The sequence below is a fragment of the Rhincodon typus genome, chromosome 2 (genome assembly GCF_021869965.1).
Source record: "Rhincodon typus isolate 14 chromosome 2, sRhiTyp1.1, whole genome shotgun sequence".
Taxonomy (NCBI): Eukaryota; Metazoa; Chordata; class Chondrichthyes; order Orectolobiformes; family Rhincodontidae; genus Rhincodon; species Rhincodon typus.
The window spans coordinates 31183349-31203748 of NC_063333.1; the positions used below are offsets into that span (position 1 = coordinate 31183349).

General features: G+C 41.1%; 1 protein-coding gene across 1 annotated transcript in view; it reads right to left on the reverse strand.

The window, feature by feature from the left end:
* Positions 1-20400, reverse strand: part of LOC109916422 (zinc finger E-box-binding homeobox 1) — a 175246-nt gene that overhangs the window by 13405 nt on the left and 141441 nt on the right. The window contains exons 5-6 of the mRNA XM_048606728.1: positions 17123-17325; positions 5217-5325 (exon numbers count right to left, since the gene is read on the reverse strand). Coding sequence (XP_048462685.1) covers positions 5217-5325; positions 17123-17325 — 312 coding nt within the window. The remainder of the gene's footprint in view (positions 1-5216; positions 5326-17122; positions 17326-20400) is intronic.

Here is a 20400-nt window from a genome sequence, read left to right on the forward strand (position 1 = left end):
CATGCAGTCAAATTCCTAAACGGAAAATTTGCCTTATACAAATATTGACATTGATCTGATATCCTGGGAAGTCTAAGCTCTGATTTTACAATTCTCAGCAGGCTTGGAGTTGATGGAATTGTCCAGCAAAGAGAAAAAAAAACACCCTTCGTAAGGGAGAGTTAAGGCAAACAGTTGGAAATATTTTAGCTATACATCTATCTGCAAGTATGCTCACCTCTGCATACAATTTCAAGGCTTCTCCTTTATACATTCCATAATCTATTCTTGAGGGTGAAAGTTCAGCAACTCTCGTCAAGACAGAGGAAAACATACCTAAATTCTTTCAATAGAATTTGTTTATCTTTATTTCTTCAGATCTTTGCTGCTCCTCGAATGTTGGTTCCATGCTGCAACATGGTCCCACAAAGACTGACAAATTTCCAATACTTGACAAGTCTTGGAATGCTAATATACGGTAGACACCTCAAAGCTCAATTCTGTTATCACCTAATGTCTACGTACTAATATTTTCAAGCAAGGACTACTAATTTGCAATCGAGACCGGATATCTTACTGGATTTTTCCATTGACACAAAGCTCGGTGGAAAGCTGAGCTTTGAGGAGGATGCAGAGATGTTGCAATGTGATTTGGACAGGCTGGGTGAGTATGCAAATGCATGGCAAATGCAGCATAGTTTTGATTAATGTGATTTTATCCAATTTGGTAGCAAAAACAATAAGACAGATTATTTGAATGGTTGTAAATTGAAAGGATAATGTTCAACAAGATCTGCTAAAAAATAAACACGCAGGTAGAGCTAGCAGTAAAGCTGACAAACTGTATGTTGGCCTTCATAGTGAGAGAATTTAAGTACAGGAACAAGGATGTCTTGCTGCAATTATATAAGGCATTGGTGATGCCACAACTGGAATACTGTGTTTAGTTTTGGTCTCCTTATCAGAGGAAGGATGTTCTTGCTATAGAGGAAGTGCCGCGAAGATTTACCAAATTGATTCCTGGGATGCCAGGACTGACGCATGAGGAGAGATTGAGTCAGTTAGGATTTTATTCACTAAGGTTTACAAGAATGAAGGGGTGGGGGGAATCTTACAGAAACCTATAAAATTCTAACAGGATTAGATGCAGGAAGGGTGCTCCCAATGATGGGGTGTGCTGGACCATGATTCATAGTTTAAGGATAAGGGGGTAAACCTTTTAAGACGGAGATGAGGAGACACTTCATCCAGACACAGGTGAGCCTGTGGAATTCACTACCACAGAAGGTAATCAAGGCCCAAATATTGTAGTGTTTGTCAGGAGGTAGATGAAATGAAGTGATCACACCAAAAGAAATTTACAAGGATCAACCTGTGGGCATAAACCTTAAAAACTAAATACAGAACTCAGCACTGGTCACATTGACAGAAAACAAAATGGACATCAGATCAAACATTGTAAACTGTTTACTGCCTTCTCATCAATTTTGGGTATGGAAAATACCGTCAAAAATACTTCATTCTTGGATCATAACAGAATTTTCAGTTAATTATAAGCCCAACCAACAGTTGGGATGCCTTCATCTTTACTTTCAGTTTACTTGCATGGGCTCCAATTTGACAATTAATAAATGATAAGAGACAATGTGACCAAGGTCACAAACTTGGATGCTTAAGGGAAGCTGACAATTTCCCCCCAAAATCAAAACAAATAAAATCAAGAACCTTCAAAGGATATAAAAACTGACATGAAGGAAACAAGCGTGTTCTTTGGCTCTCTGGCAGCCATCCAGACAATCTAGAAATTGGTTAAGCACAAAACCATCTTATTTCAGAATCATAACATTGAACATAAGGTGAAATAACTTATGAAATGCTTGATTGAATCAACTTCAGCACCCAATGCCCAAGATGAGAAGTGTGCGCCAATAAACACACTGTTTCACAAGCCATCACAAAGTGTATAATAAATGTATGAAATTCCAATGAGATCACCAAAATGACCAATTTTCATGACTGACTGCTATTTACAGCAGGTTTCTTCAAGAACTATTTAAATCTAACACAAACAACAGCAGTGAAAAAGGATTTCTAATTTATGCAACTGAATAGGTTGAAAGATGGTTGTGTGCAGCACTAACAAACCAGTGGAACTGAATAGTCTGTTTCCATGCTTAACATTTTATACACTCATTGATATTTACAACTTAAAAAGACACACCCAGAATCTTAAGCAACAGAATAATTTCAGATCGGTCAAACAAGTGTTTGGTGGTATGCAAATGCTAAGAAAATATGCTATGAAAAATAACTCCATGAGGGTGTCCAATTTTAACACATTCAGGATTAAGCCATATTTTGAAATCTAAGACAAAACTAGCAAAAATACTAAAATATCATCTTTTGGACACAAAATATGTCAAATAATCTGTTCAGGTAGTATTAAAAAAAAGGATTACAATATATTTTCTTTCTCACCCCAAATTTACAGATTTCAATGAGCCTCCTTGGGTGAGTAAGATGCAAAATATCTTTAAATACTCAATTCAAAAAGGTAGAATTCTAAAAGCCAAATAGGGGATGGGTCTTGCCAAAGATGGCGATGGCATTCATTGTCTGAGGTCAGTAACCATGTACTTCAGAAGTATTAGTCTTAAATTAATGCTTCTATCAGTCCAAAAGCTAAGTGCTTTCTGCTCCGTCACTTCAAACCATATTGGTGAAACCTCGAATGATGTTGTTAACATAAAAATTAGCTCCTTGGGAAAATACATTCTCTGTTGGAACAAATTGCTGACCTGATGTTTTTTTTTTATAAAAGATTTGGAAAGCAGAAACAATTTCAAAGAATGATGTCCAGTGCAAGTATATTTATGTTAAGCAGTGCAGGCTTGGTTTTCAATCAGGCACTACTACAGGATACATATATATTGAATTTTGGTAGTGCAGGCAGTTACAAGAGTAATATTAATTCCCTAAAATATAAGCTGCATGTGCATCATAATAGAATAGAAAGATCCTTGAAAGGTTAATACCATTTGTTACAAATTAATAGAAAAAAAAGTGAGATTTTTCCCTCTGAGGATTAAATCCAAAACAGGCAAAGTTCCGTACAGAGAAACCAGCGGCCTACCTTGTTCACAAAGCCCTCTAGAGTAAATATCAATCAGGTCAACTGATAAGCTGTCTGAAAGCTCACGACCATAATTACAAAACTGGAGCAGGAGGAATTGCCCACTTGGAGATGTCAGCTAAATCAAAGGCTGGCATCCAGAGCTCAGCAGAACCATGAAAGGCCATGGTTGCTGCTGAAATATCACCCCAAGACCCCAGATGGAGAATCACAACAAACTGCTGGAAACAAAATAAGCAGTCATGTGAGATGAGATGCTTACATGGTCATTAATTGACCACTAAAGGGCCTTAAATAGCACTGGGTTAGGAGGTCAAAGATGGACCTTTCCATCTAGACTTAATTTCTAAGGTGGAGGGAAGGGGCAGGGTTCTCCCTACTATGACTGTCTGTCCTTCTGGATTCTACCCTCACTATTTTCCAATTGAAAAACAGCATTGGGGATGAAAAAGAGCAAGGGGGAAGTTCAAGAAAAGTCACGATCATTTATACACAGAAACATCCTAATTCAATGATGTTTTCAAAATATTTGTTAAGCTTTGTGATCAATTGATGCCAGTCCTTCAGATTATGTATTGCTGTTTTTTTTCCATACATCAGGAAATTTGCAAGAATACCAATGTCAGACAACCCCAAGACTGCCAAATTGTAACAATCAGCATGTCTCTTCAGCAGTTCACAACAGGCAAGTTACTGACCGTATCCTTCCAGCCCACACTTGGAAAACTCAACATTAAGATTCCAATTATTTGATAACATTTGCTAAACAATCCTGACTGTTGTTATGCACTGTTTCAATTTAACAAAACAGGCAACAGCCATTCTCTGGATCCTTCAAGGTCAATTCCCTAATCAGTCAACCTGCTAGACTTTAAATTTAAACAGTTAATAGTCAGCTGTCATTTAACTGGTGCATTCTCCCAGGCAACACCTCTTCCAATCAGAGACTACTTGCCAATCACGCACTTTTCTCATATAGAATGAAATGTTGGTGTTCTTTACATTGGCATTCTTGTAAATGTCATGAGTGCAAGATAAAGATGCAACCATATGTATCCTTCAGACTATTTGGAGTAACTGCAAGGTTCCCATTTACTGGATTTGTTCAAGGTAGTTGAATCATCCTTGGTGAACCTTCTAAACTGGGGTCACTAGAATCTCTACATTCATCTGTTTACTTGTATTGGAGTCTGATCTTGTTCCAGTTCCGACTATAGTCTTCCAAAACATTTATAAACATATTTACTCTTCCAACTGTTGCCCTTTTTTCCTCAGAGTAGAATCAATTATAGCATTATGTATATATAAAAGGAAGCCACTTGGACATTGAGATGGCAGGAGAGAGAGGTACAAATGCCAGAGGACCACTGAGCTGCTTCCTCAGACAGACAGAGATAACTGTTGGAGAGTTTAACCTGACGGGCAAGGTTGAGAAAGCAGGAGCTTCACGGTGACCCCATCCAGATTAGGTATTGAACCCATACTATTGGCATCACTGTGCATCGCAAACTAGCTATCCAGCCACAAAGCTGACCAAACCCCTGGCAGTAGAGAAGACGACACAGACAGATAAATGGCTGCGAGCAATTTGCTATTTGGAGGATAAAGTATGTTGCACAGAAAGACAGAAGATGGGAATATGCCATTCAAACCCTCGTGCCTGCTCTTTCATTCAATAGAACGAATGAAGAATGACTGAAGACATTTCTCACCTCAGTTCTAAAATGACTACCCTTATCCTTAAACTACGACCCCTAGTTCTGGTTATCACCACCATCAAGAACATCCTTTCTGTATTTAACCTGTCTAGTCTTGTTAAAATTTCATAGTGTCTACGACACCCCCCGACCCATTCTTCTAAACTCCAGTGAATACAATGCTAATTAACTTAATCTCTCCTCTTATGTCAATCCTGTCATTCAAGGAAACAATCTGGTGGTATACCTTCATTGCACTCCCTCTCTATTGCAAGAGCATCCTTCGTCAGATATAGAGGCCAAAGCTGCACAGTTTTTCAGTTGTGGCTTCACCAATGTCCTGTATAATTGCCTCTTTTGCCATCTACTTGAAGCACTAAAAGGACCAAAAATAGTTCTATACTTACCACTGTGGATGCGTAAGTGCTCCTTTAGATGATGCTTGTATTTAAATGCCTTTCCACATTCAGTGCACTTGAATTTCCGGTTCCCACCTGTCTGTGTTACAACATGGCGCTTACATGCAAATGAAAAGAGAATGGTATAAATAAAGATCCTTAAAACAGGTATTTTAGACTTAGCAAAAAAGGTTACATAGCCTCTAGACTTCAGTGACCAGCCCTTTTCAGATGTCTAAGTCATCATACCTGCATGCACCAAGACCTGGATAAAATCTAATCTAGTTTTTGCTACTAAGTGGAAAGAACACAAGTACTGTCTAACTAAGATAATGACTATCTGTACTAAGAAAGTACAACTATCGCCTCTTGATGGTCAACAACATTACCATTGTTTAAATCTCACCATCAACATTCTAGCAAGGATGAGTCCTTGATATGAAATTAAACTGGACCCACCAAAGTAGGCTGGATTTAACACATTCCCTGCCCCTCATCCCCAGCACAATATCAGTCACAGGCTATATTAAGAAAAGCCAGCTGCCCCACAGCCATTTTATGCTCCTTAATGCCACTTTCGGTCAAGTAGTGCCTCGATAACAGAGGCAATCCCTCTCACCTTACTCTTTATTCATGTTTTCATCAAGGGTGTAAAGAGGTCAGGAGCTGAGAGTGTCTGGTGGGACCCGAACTGAGTGTCATTGAGCTGGTTATTGCTGATTAAGTGCCATTTGATAGCACTGTCAATGGCCATTCCCATCACTTTTCATGAAGGAGAGTGAACCGATAGGTTAACAACTGGCTAGGGTTGGAGCTGTTCTGCTTTTTGTGGACAGTTGAGAGTTGGGTAATTTTCTACCTTGCCAAAGACAATGTTGTAGCAGCACAAACAGTTTGGCTAGAGATGCATTTACTTCTTGACCACGTCTTCTGTTGACAGAATACTGTCGAGGTCCACAGTGTTTACCCAGGTCATTTCTCAACATCACATGGAATGAATCGATTGAGCTAAAGGCTAAAGATGTTTTATGCTGGGGCCTCAATAGGAGGCCAAGATGAATCATCCACAGGGTACTTCTGGCCGAAGATGGTTGTAAATGAACATAGAACATAACAGCGCAGTACAGCCCCTTCGGCCCTCGATGTTGCGCCGACCTGTGAAACCAATCTGAAGCCTATCTAACCTACATTATTCCATTATCATCCATATGTTTATCCAATGACCATTTAAATGTCCTTAAAGTTGGCAAGTCTACTACTGTTGCGGGCAGGGCTTTCCATGCCCTTACTACTCTCTGAGTAAAGAACCTACTTCTGACACCTGTCCTATATCTATCACCCCTCAATTTAAAACGACGTCCCCTCGTGCTAGCCATCGCCATCACCATCCGAGGAAAAAGGCTCCCGCTGTCCACCCTGATCATCCTGTATGTCTCTATCAAGTCACCTCTTAAACTTCTTCTCTCTAACGAAAACAGCCTCAAGTCCCTCAGCCTTTCCTCATAAGACCTTCCCTCCATACCAGGCAACATCCTGGTAAATCTCCTCTGCACCCTTTCCAATGCTTCCACATCCTTCCTATAATGCGGCGACCAGAACTGTACGCAATACTCCAAGTGCGGCCACACCAGAGTTTTGTACAGCTGCAACATGACCTCGTGGCTCCGAAACTCAATCCCTCTACCAATAAAACCTAACACACAGTACGCCTTCTTAACAACCCTATCAACCTGGATGGCAACTTTCAGGGATCTATGCACATGGACACCAAGATCTCTCTGCTCATCCACACTACCAAGAATCTTACCATTAGCCCAGTACTCTGTATTCCTGTTACTCCTTCCAAAGTGAATCACCTCACACTTTTCCGCATTAAACTCCATTTGCCACCTCTCAGCCCAGCTCTGCAGCTTATCTATGTCCCTCAGTAACCTGCAACATCCTTCCGCACTATCCACAACTCCACCGACTTTAGTGTTACCTGCAAATTTACTAACCCATCCTTCTACGCCCTCATGCAGGTCATCTATAAAAATGACAAACAGCAGTGGCCCCAAAACAGATCCTTGTGGTACACCACTAGTCACTGAACTCCAGGATGAACATTTCCCATCAACCACCACCCTGTCTTCTTACAGCTAGCCAATTTCTGATCCAGACCGCTAAATCACCCTCAATCCCATGCCTCCGTATTTTCTGCAATAGCCTACCGTGGGGAACCTTATCAAACGCTTTACTGAAATCCATATACGCCACATCAACCGCTTTACCCTCATTCACCTGTTTGGTCACCTTCTCAAAGAACTCAATAAAGGTTTGTGAGGCACGACCTACCCCTCACAAAACCGTGTTGACTATCCCTAATCAAATTATTCCTTTCCAGATGATTATAAATCCTATCTCTTATAATCCTTTCCAACACTTTACCCACAACCGAAGTAAGGCTCACTGGTCTATAATTACCAGGGTTGTCTCTACTCCCCTTCTTGAACAAGGGGACAACATTTGCTATCCTCCAGTCTTCTGGCACTATTCCTGAAGACAATGATGACATAATGATCAAAGCCAAAGGCTCTGCAATCTCGTCCCTAGCTTCCCAGAGAATCCTAGGATAAATCTCATCCGGCCCAGGGGACATCTATTTTCACATTTTCCAGAATTGCTAACACCTCCTCATGAACCTCAATCCCGTCTAGTCCAATAGCCTGTATCTCAGTATTCTCCTCGACAGCATTGTCTTTTTCTTGTGTGAATACTGACGAAAAATATTCATTTAGCGCCTCTCCTAAGTGAAATGCTTCACTTAGCTTTGAGCACGGATGTACTGGGCTCCTACATCTTGCAGAATAGACAGTTATTTGTGGAGACTTCTATCAATTGCTTAATATTCCACTACCACTCATAACTGGATGTGGAAGACTGCAGAACTTAACCTGGTCCATCATGGCCTGATTACTGTCAGACAGGGGATTATTGAATAGGAAATGTTGGGAGTAGGCCGGAAAATGCACCAGGTGTACCTAAAGAATGAAATGCAATCCTGGTGAAGCCACAATGCAGGATTAGCCGAATAACAGAAGCAGCATGCTTTGGACAAAACAAAATTAACTCAACGAATGGATCAAAAGCAAAAGGGTAAAGATGAAGCGTTACAAACATTTCAGCATGAAGGACTGAGTAGATAGTTCAGCTTGCCTAACCCTAAAGTCCCAACTGTCAGATACCAATCCTAGTTTGTTTTTAATATTACCTGGGAGTGAATCAAACTGTTGAACACACTGGATACAGTAAACATTATTGAACCTGACAACATTGGATGCAGTGCTAAAAAATCTGTACTCCAGAAATGGCTAATTGAAGTATAACTACAACATTTGCATCTATCCAACAAAGTAGAAGACTACCTTGGTATGTCCTGTTCATTAAAAGCATGAAAGACCCGGTCTTGCCAATTAGCATTCCATCCATCTTCTTTCAATCATTAAAAGATGGAAAATGTCAGCAGTGCTATCAAGTAGCAATTACTCACTAACAATTTCCTCAGTGGTGACGAGTTTGGATTCCACTCTGACCACACAGCTTCAGACCTCCCCATGTCCATGATGCAAGCATGGACAAGAGTTGTACTTTAGTGGTAAGTTGGAAGTAACTGCCTGGACATCAAAGCAGTGTTTGACAGAATGTGGCATGACAGCACATGTAAAATTAAAAGTCAATAGATGTCAGCAATAAAAAAGACTTTTCAATGGCTGGCTCAAAGAAAGGTGCTTGTGGTTGTGGAGGCCAATCATTTGCTACAGATGTTCTTTAGAGCTACATCCAAGACCCAACTAACTTCAGTTGCTTCAACGACTTTCTTTTTATACTAAGGTCCAAAATTAGTACTAGGAATGTTGTCTGACATTTGCTGTGTTTAGTACTGCTTGCAACTCTTCAGATACCGAAACTAGCAAGTCACATTCATACAGTCTCCCCACAATGTTATTCATCATGACCACTGCTGAATCCCCCACTACTGACATCCTCGCAGTCAGATTCTGATCAGAATCTGAATTGCTTCAACCGTATAAATACAGTGACTACAAGATTAGGTCAGAGACTGGAAATTCTAGAGCGAACAACAATTTTCTGACTCCCTGAAGCCTTTCTGCCAAATGCAAACCACAAGTCAGGTGTATGATGAATGCAACTCCACAACATACAAGGGGCTCAGTGACATCTGGGACAATGCAGTCTACTTAACTAGTATCAAGTCCATGATCAGCATCCAATAGTCAGGGGTCAAATGTGGCAGTGGTAGTGTCCCTACCTCTGACGCAGAAGGCACAGATTGAAGTTCCACTTGCCCCAGAGGTGGCATATGTCTAAACAGATTGATTTTAATAAATCCACAAAGCAGCAGCGTGTACCATCCAAACTGCACTGCAGCAACTTGCCAGTGCTTCAACAGCACAAAGCAAATTGAACCTCTACAGCCAAAAAGGACAAGGGCAAATGTTCGCAAACACCATCATATATTCCTCGAAGTCAGTCCTGAATTGGAAACTCAAAATCCTGGAACTTCCAGCCTACCGAATACTATTATGGAAATACCTGAATCACATGACTACTGCAGTTCAAGAACGAGGATCATAACCAACTTCAAGGGCAGTTAGGGATGGGCAACAAATGCCGCAATTTCCAGCAACATCCAAATCTCATGGAAAATTTTAAGAACAGGTGCTAGAAAATATTTGTTCTGAATTTTAAAGTGAAGAATTCTGAGTGCCAGTTGGACCCAGGCAAGACGGATAGGGAACAAAAACAGAAGTTGCTGGAAGCTCAGCAACTTCTGTTTTTGTTCCTGATTTACAGCATCCGCAGTTCTTTCGGTTTTTAAGACTGATGGGGATCTTGAATGATATTAGATCCTAGCTTGGAGAACTGAGTGAAAAATTCAACTCATTGGCTTGAGTAAAACAATTAATTCCCCATCAAGTGAAACGATGGGAGGAGTAAATAGATGCCAAAAAGGGGACTGACAGTAAAAAAATAAAAACTCTTGATAACAAATTCTCCTTATGGGGCCAGGAGGGACAATGGTGATTCCACACGTGGAATGCAACAGTTCAAGAAGGCAGCTCATCACCACCTTCTCAAGGGCCATGAGGGACAGGCAATAAATGCTAGCCTAACCAGCGACACCTACACCCCATGAGTAAATTTTTAAAAAAAGACCTGTGGGGAAAGGTTGTTCATACAAATAAGTTATTCGAGAGAGAGTGCACTTACGTTCCAGGCTGGAAGTATTTCAATGGCTAGCTCAATTTCACTGTCCATCATGTTGCAGTGGTCTGCTAGGTAAAGCTGCACAAAGTGCTACCTCTTGCAGGTAGAATGTTGTCAGGGAGAGTTTTCAAGCATATCAAGGCAACTCTTGTACTCAATGTTTGTGATTTACATAAATGATCTGGAGGAAGGTATAGATGGTCTGATTAGCAAGTTTGCAGATGACACTAAGATTGGTGGAGTAGCAGACAGTGAAGGGGACTGTCGGAGAATGCAGCAGAATACAGATAGATTGGAGAGTTGGGCGGAGAAATGGCAGATGGAGTTCAATCCAGGCAAATGCGAGGTGATGCATTTTGGAAGATCCAATTCAAGAGCGAACTATGTGGTAAATGGAAAAGCCCTGGGGAAAATTGATGCACAGAGAAATCTGGGTGTTCAGGTCCATTGTACCCTGAAGGTGGCAACGCAGGTCAATAGAGTGGTCAAGAAGGCATATACGGCATGCTTTCATTCATCGGACGGGGTATTGAGTACAAGAGTTGGCAGGTCATTTTACGGTTGTATAGGACTTTGGTTCGACCACATTAGGAATACTGCATACACTTCTGGTTGCCACATTACCAAAAGGATGTGGATGCTTTGGAGAGGGTGCAGAGGAGGTTCACCAGGGTGTTGTCTGGTATGGAGGGCGCTAGCTATGAAGAGAGGTTGAGTAGATTAGGATTATTTACGTTAGAAAGGTGGTGGTTGAGGGGGGACCTGATTGAGGTCTACACAGGGTGGATAGCAAGAACCTTTTTCCCCCAATTACTAGGGGTCACAATTTCAAAGTGAGACGGGAAAAGTTTAAGGGAGATACGCGTGGCAAGTTCTTTACGCAGAGGGTGGTGGGTGCCCGGAACACGTTGCCAGCGGAGGTGGTAGAGGCGGGCACGATAGTGTCATTTAAGATGTATCTGGACAGATACATGAATGGGCATGGAGCAGAGGGATACAGATCCTTGGAAAATAGGTGACAGGTTTAGACAGAGGATCTGGATCGACGCAGGCTTGGAGGGCCGAAGGGCCTGTTCCTGTGCTGTAATTTTCTTTGTTCTTTGCTCTTTGTTCAACAGCCTGTGCACTCTGAAACATTGAAGGGACACAAAGAAGGGTGAAAGGAATCTTCTCAGGACCGGTCTTGACCTACGGTTCTCAAAATTGGTGTGTGCATCACACACAGTTTCAGAGTTGCATGACTGTAGTGCCATGAATGTCGGTCCACTGTCTCACAGATGGTTTTCCCCTCATGGTGATGAGGGAGTTTAGCATAGCTGCTTTAACGTTAGTCAATTTGAATTCACAGATATGTCCTTTACACTAAGGCGGGAGCTGCCTCCCAGATGAGCAACTTAAATACAAAGCCAAATCAAGTCTGCATCCATCTCATTCACTCTGGCCTGTTCAATAGATTGCTCAATCCTCTTCTCATGGAATGACCTCACCTTCATCGTCAAAGGATTGTTCTCATTGCCCCATTTTGCCATTATTCAGGACACTGTCCCCATTTGTTGGCACATGCTGTGAAGGGCACAGCATATCACAATGAAGCAGGACACCCCATCTGGCCTATAGGCAAAACCCCACCAGGTGGCACAGTGGCTCAATGGTTAGTACTGCTGCCTCACAGCGCCAGGGACCCGGGTTCAATTCCACCCTCGGGCGACTGTCTGTGTGGAGTTTGCACATTCTCCCTGTGTCTGCTTGGGTTTCTTCCGGCTGCTCTGGTTTCCTCCCACAGTCCAAAGTTGTGCAAGGTAGGTAGATTGGGCATGCTAAATTGCCCATAGTGCCCAGGGATGTTTAGGTTAGGTGGGTTAGACATAGGAAATGCAAGGGTAGGAGAATGGGTCTGGCTGGGATGCTTTTCAGAGGGACAGTGTGGATTTGATGGGCCAAATGGCCTGTTTCCATACTGTAGTGATTCTTTGAAGATCCCTGGGCAGATCATAAGGTCTAGGTCGGAATCCTTATGGTCCCGGTGTAAGGGTGAACAGCACCGTACCTTTGTACTCCGTCAATCTGTGGATTCTTAAACGTATCATGAGCCAGGCTTGGAATGGATATCCCTGGTCTCCCAGCAGCCATCTTTGTATAGTCTAAGGGCTTCAGAAAGGCAGGCATCAGACAGTGCTAAATATATAATGAGTCTTGGCATCTCCCAAAGGGGGTCAGTTAGCTCAGTTGGTTAGACGATTGGTTTGCAATGAAATGTGACACCAACATTGCAGGTTCATTTCCCACACGGGCTGAGGTTACCATGAAGGTTCTTCCCCCTTCTCAAACTCACTCCTCACCTGAGGCAAGGTGACCCTCAAGTTAAACCATCACCTGTCGTCTTTAATAACAGCACAGCCTTATAGTCCTCCGGACTATGGTGACTCGACTTTTATCACGGTATCTCCCAGGATATTTGGTGCAGGCTTCTGAAATTTGACTTTAATAATCACAAATTATTTTAATAGGGAGTGGAATCCTTTCCTATTCACAAAAAAAAACTGCTGGTTGGTGACTGAGCACTTTCAAAGCAACATGAATGCAATTAATAACACTTAGGAAACCCAGTAATCGAGAATCCTAATGCCCTAGCTGTCTGACTCTCTACTCAGTTAACCTCAAAATGACGACAAGGTAGGTTCTTCAGTACGGCATCAGTAACGTTCTAGATTCACGTGAGTGGATTGGGTGAGGCCACAAAGGTCCCCAGTTGCTCCCGAAAATGAGCTGCTGGTACATCGCATCCGAAGCTTTCAAGTTGCCTTTGAGTTAAGGGAAAGCTCAGTCACAGAGGATGGCTATCCTCCAAGTGAGTGGAAAAGACCTTGTGCACCAAAAAACAAAGACCCAGGTGTCTTTCTTCATGACAGCACAAAAAAATCCTGCATAGGTGCATGAGATGGTTGGCTGTCTCTCAGTGTAAAGCAACCTGCCAAAAAGAGTGCCCTGGATGTCACTCAACTCTAAAGTACATGCTGCAAAGCTGTACAGTGGTAGCTGAGTTGGGTCAAGACCAAGCATGATATAACTGAGAGGCTGGTGCTTTGATAATACTAGGTTGCCTGGATGGAACATCCAGGAAGAGTGTGGGGCAGTGACCACGGAAAGATCTTGTGTACAAGTTGTTTCATGTGAAATTAAGCTAGGTGGTCAGCACAATCATTCCTAGGGTTTCAAAAGAGACAAGTCACCAAGTACCCACCTTCCAAACCCATGGCCACTTCTATTTAGAAGGGATAGCACTGTGGATTTACCTACAGCACAAACACTGCAATGGTTCAAAAAAGCAACTCACCACCACCTTCTCAATGGTTAATAAATACATCCTCAGAACGGATCATTTGACCCGAAATGTTAATCCTGATTTCTCACCACAGATGTTGCCATACCTGCTGAGCTTTTTCAGTAATTTCTACTTCTGTCTCTGGTTTACAGCATGCTCGGTTCTTGCGGTTTTTAATAAAAATTCTGTTCCTGTTGAGTGTTGCACCCAGAGTTTCTCGATTGTGGAGGCAAGATTGGAAGTGCAATGTTAATATGGTGGAAGAGTATCAATGAGATACAAATGTATGGAAATAAACTTCTCACTAGTGAGAAAGATTCTGATCTTGCCACCTATTCCTCAAGAACTAAATCTGGTGAAGTTATTTCAATGATGAGAATGTCTTTTTATCACCCTTGCACAATTAAGTAATTAATTTGCCATTATTATCAGCATACCAGGTAGGGAAGAAAAATCCTCCCCAACAGTAAGGAAAAACAAACCAGAAATAAAAATCCAGCTCATTACACCTATACATATGAATTACCTTAGGCAACTAGGCTAGAATCTAGAGAAAACACTTATTGCTTTGCTACAGTGATGAAAACCTCTTCTGTGTGTTCATTTTTTGTGAATGAGGTCAAATCAATTCCTAACAGGAAATCCATTACTTCCAAATCATTTATTGGAATGTTTAACTCTGCACTAGAATCTTTCACATGATGTCAATTTCCATAACTACCAGAAGGCTCAGTTATTTAGTTTGTGGCAGTTTTTGGTAGATATGCAGATTTATAGCAAAACTTGAGCCATGCCCACTGACACTATTATATCATGAGTGTTTCCTGATAGTAGGAAAATGGCAATGTAAAATATTGGGTACAACCAGGTCTTGATAACATGCCTTCATTGATACAAGTAGGGACTGCAGCTGCACAGTCAACTGAACAGCTCAAAAATATCCTGGGATTTTTTCGCTGTAGATTCAACATATGACAGTAGTATTTCATTTTCCTTTCTCAATACAATTCAAAGATGGGCTGTTTTTGGTAAGAAATTCCAACCCTCAGCATCTGTATGAATATTTCATATTCTGCAGTTAGCAAATAAACTTAGTGATCAAGGTTGCACTCAAGAACCACTAACACTGCTCAATTTCACTCTGCCCTTTTCCTTCAGCAATTGTTACTCTAATCCATCATTTCATGGATTTCTGAGATATTCTTGTAAAGAGTATTCCTTCCTCATCCAACCTCCAATTCTACTGCCTATACCATGTGGTCACAATATCCTCCAACCAACTACCTGCCCATTTTATACCATCTCTTGTGCCCCTCAGTATACAGATTACAAAGTTCTTTGCCACCTTTTCAAATTTCTCCATAATCTCCGTTTTTGATCTCAGCAATTTTATTTACTGCACTCTATTCTCTTCACTCCAAGTCTACATTAGTACTCCTTTAGTTCCATCACTGGAAGCCAACCTTTCAGTCACTACGAATTTGTTCTTAGCAGCTGTCTCCCATAAGTACTTCAACATACTACTTTCTCCCATTGTTCAAAAGCCTTCTTAAAAGCTAGCCAACTGTGTAATTTACCTACCACCTTTACTTCCCCTCTCAAGTGCTGTGAACTGCTTCACACAATATATGCTGTAAAAATGCAAGCTATTTTTATCTATACTCTTGCCCATAGAGACCAGCCATTTCGTATTCCTCCAGTCTGTAGGGAACTGCCCAGCTGGCGCGAGATACAAGCATCAATAAGCAGCTCCACAGGAAATCCCACAGATGAGAATCCCATCTGACCCCGATACTATTATGCTGGATCCTCCATAGAGTTGTTCAATGATAGTTTAAAAAATTGCATTAAGGGAAATGATCCCTGAGAAATGATAAAAACAAACAACAGATCTCCAGATAGGAATCAAGTTCACTTTTTAACATGTTGGCACCTTAATTATTTATAAAGCATGCTTAAAATCAAATGGTGGTTGGTGGAAGGAAAGGAGGGCAGGTGGGAGGCGGAAAGGAGGGCAGGTGGGAGGCAGAAAGGAGGGCAGGTGGGAGGCAGAAAGGAGGGCAGGAGGAAAGGTGGGCAGAAGGGCAGGAGAGAGTGTACAAGCAAATTATAACAAAAGCAGCCATATAAATACTGTGGCTACAAGAGCAAGTCAAGGTTTGGAAGTTAGCAGGCAGTAATTGAACTTGAGTTCCAATTTGATGAGTGCAGCTCCGACAACACTCAGGAAGCTTTATACCATCCAAGGACAAAGAAGTCTGCTTGAAGGATAACTGTGGCACCACCTCCAACATTTACTCCGTCCACTACCAACACATATTAGCAATATTACAATAAATAAAGATGCACTGTTGCAACTCAGCAAATGTTCTATCGAAAGCAAACCCACAACCGCTACCACCCAGAAAGGAAAGGGTTGCAGACGCATTGGAATACTGCCATCTTCAAGATTCACTTCAAACCAGATGCCCTTCAGGTAAGAAAATGTGCCATCCTTATTTGGATTGGCCTACATGTGTCTTCACACTTACAGCAATACGACTGACTCTTAATCATCCCTTGAAAAGGCAAAGTACGCAAAATCAGTTTGAGGACATTTAGGGACGTCCTCATCTCACAAAGAATAAACCAAAAAAAAAAAGCAGCCACTTTACAGAGGGATTGGTCAGTCAACATTCCACACTACGCAGGACAGAGATAACCAAATACAGTACGGTAAGTTAGACAGTGCAGAAGAGAATTGAATAAATTCAAAACATGATGAGCTTTTTTTTAAAAAAAAAATTAAAAACAAACATTATGGTAGAAATGCTCAGTAGATCAGGCAGAGGGCACAATCATGGAGCAAAGGAAATCAGCAACATACAAAGGCCAGAACTAGAAAATTGACATAAACATGCTACTGAGGAAGTTAAACACAAACAGGAAAATTTTAAAACACAAGGTGTTATACGACTGAAAGCCAATGTACTTCAGTGAGCACTGGGGTGAAGGGCGAACAGAATTTTTTGCAAGTTAGGATATGAGCAGAATTTTGGATGAGCTTATTTACAGTAGGTGAAAGCTGGTAAACCAAAACAGCAGAGTATTTGAATACAAGTCTGGATGTAACAGAAGAATTGACAGGTTCCAAAAATGGTGGGCTGAGACAAAGGTTAACTTTGGAAAAAGAAAATCCCACAGCGAAATGAGACAACTCCATATTTTGAGTTATGGTGGTGAACTTGCCTTACCAATCAGCAGGGTTCAAGAAACAGGATAAATAATTAATGGCACTTGCTAATATGACTTATACCTGAATATTTAATTGCCACTTTCATATTACCTGATCTCGCCCTGACTTATGTGAAGCCATGTGACGATCCAGTTGTGTCCTGTAAGCAAAAGTGTAGCTGCAAATGGAGCAGCTGAAGTTGTCTTCATTTTTTTCATGCCGATATTTAATGTGCTCTTTGAGAGAAGTCAAGCGCTTGTAGCCTCTATCGCAATATGGGCAGGTAAGTAGCTGAGCAAAAGCATCTGGTGTTCCTAAAAACATGAAATAACACCCAGGTAAATCTTCAATTTTAAGATATTTCTAAGATGGAACTGACTACTGTAGGCTTTTGTTTAATATTATGGCTCCAAAGCGATGAAAATTGTATTAGAAAAATAAAAACAAGATAATCGAATTAACACAATTGCTCAGGGCAATTATAGATATTAGACATATAATACATAGATTTGATCAAATACTTGCAAATAAATCACGCACAAACATGGATGGTACCCAGATTTTCTTCCCTCCTCCCTAGTTAAAATAAATGTTACCCACATTTTAGCTTGTAGTTATACTGCAAATATATATATTATAGCTTGTGTAGCTTGCATCCAAAAGTTAAAAATTAAAATGCTCATGGTATTTGTTTGTGACTTAGCCAAGTGAAGGTGTCTTTTACCTTTGCAATAGAAACCAATTTTAGAATACCGCAGGAAATGTACCACAACCTTTAAAAGGGCCAACATAGCTTTAGCTGAATGATCATACAGAACGGGAGGAGACGGAAACATAAATTAAAGCCTTTTGTCTTGCACTGACCAAGTTATTTGCAAGGAATACTAATGTAAAGGGCAACAACATTTTATACAGCATGAAGACTGATTGGCAAGTGGCTCTGATTGGTTTCTCCATGACACCACTTCTACCTATCAGCACTGTCTTCTCATACGGTATAAAAAGCTGTTTCACAATGCTCTACCTTTACTTACAACATGCCTTAAGTGACAGTCAAAGGCATGGCCCCAAGAAGGCTTCCAAAAAAGCAGCAACCAAGAATTGTGAAGGCCAGGTAAAGCACTGGAAGGAGAACTACAGCTTCTGTGTCTACGAGGTGCTAAAGCAGGTCCACCCAGAATTCAGCATCTTCTCCTCTGCCACGAGTGTCAATAATTCATTTGTCAAATGATATTTTCAAACACAGGGCAAGCAAGGCCTTCTGCTTTATCCACTACAGCAATGGCAGATCATCTGCTCCTGGGAGATCCACAGTCCAGTTGTGGCTGCCCAGGGAGCCAGCCAAGCACTCGATCCGAGAGCACAAAGGGGGTTGGCCAAATATACCAGCTGCAAATGGCAAGTGTCGCCAGATGTTCTTAAAGAGTAAAGAGTAAAAAGTTGGTCTCCTTTACTTTGGTAACTCTTTCTAATGTCCTGATGAGCACAAGATGAAGCTTTTTTTTTTCTACAATACTCAAGCATGGCATCTACATTCAATTAGGCAGTTACAATATTTATGCAGTTATATTAGTTTCCTCGCATTCATTCAGTTCAACATAGATAAACTGTTGTTTACATACAAGGTTTACTTTTCCTGTTACACAGCTTCTAGAGCACTTCTTCTAGTTGCTAATTCATTACCTGTAGCATTGATCATGAAATCAGCTGCACATTTTGTAATCTTTAGTGTAATTTCATTCTAAAATATGCAGCAGAGTGGAGAAATTAAGATGAAACCACTTAGACTTCAGAAAAAAATTGATTTGTGTCAGTTTAATACAGGCAGGGATATACGAAACAAGGATATGATTAAGCTGTTCAGAGTTTTTGTTCAAAACTGGATTTCTATCAAAGGCTATCTTTGTAATACTTGTATTTTTAAACTGTACAAATCAGAAAATGAAGATGTGATGCATTCACAGCGTCAGAATACAGCAACTGGCACTTTGAATGCAAGGGCTTCAGATACCATATGCAAAGACTCTAATTTAATTCAGTGGATGAACTGTGGTATTGCTCACCCATCTACAGAAAAGAAACACTTGCATCTTTTTGATCTTTACTTACAGGGGCACCAAATGCTCTTTGACTGTGCAATTAATTATCTCCCAACATAGAACATATTATGTTTGGACATGCATTTTTCTTTGCTCAGTTTTGAGCAACTACTCTCAATTGCACGTTGATCAATGTTCCAAGAACGCTGCAGATCTTTCAGCTCCTGAGACGTATGAAACTCAACAAGTGCCAGCTGCTTGGATGTTAAAAAGGTCAATTAAAGGGAGGCCAATGCTGACCAGTCAAACAAAGAAAATATTGAAAAAGAAGAGAAACCCAAAGAGTAAACGTGTTTAGACTTTTTTAGGCAGAAGGCAGTGAAGATGTAAAAGCTGCTAAACAGAGTTGTGGTCGCTCGTTAGTTATCTTCCAGTTATCGAATTATTGAAAAGTTCTGAGAAAAGAACCCTACTTTGTAACACTAGTCTCCAGCAGTCTGTAAAAATTGCACTGACCCAGTGACTTCGAAATTCAATTAAGACAAACAGTCCCACATGCCAATGAAGAACTCATTGGAAACAGGTTTATTGTCACATGTACTCATGAGTTCAGTGAACAGTTTACAAAGTCACCACTTACAGCACCATCTTAGGTTCAATGATACCTAGGCACAGGATCTTAGTAACTAAATTAGAAAACTAAAGAAATAAGAAGTTCAGCATTACAGTTCAAGCAGACCTCGCCACCAGACCATGTCAGGACCTCGCCTCCTCAAACTATCAAGTCCCCACTGTGGGCCTACCGCAGTCCCACTCTGGGCACCAAGCTGTGTCACAGCCAATGGCCCAAGTTCCCAAGTCCAGGCTCCAGGACTACCGAAGCCAGGAGTCCTCGATCCCGCCACTGCTACTGCAGATGACCTTCCCCCCCACCTGACACTGCTCTGGCTTCCCCACAATGTCAGAAGAGAGAGAAAAAAAGATGAAAACTGAAAAAGGAGATTGAATGAAGTGGCTGGCCTGAAGCAGATGGGCTCAGGAGCCCTAACACATCCTTCCATGCCGGCTCCATTATCTTGGACAACTTTTGATGAAGCTCATTATCCAATGATTGCATGAAGGTTTAGCAATCATCTTTTGAAACTGCCCAAGTGAACTGGCCAGTTACTACTCTTACTTTCTTTCTAATTTATCCCTTAACTGTGTCAGTCTGACTGAGGGCCTATGATCAAAGATGACTGGGTTTAAATCATCGTCATTAATTAGATTACTTTATATTTAAATTTTGCTCTGCTAAAGTTACAATATTAATAATAAATTGTTAATTTCTTTTTAGGCTATACACTTGGT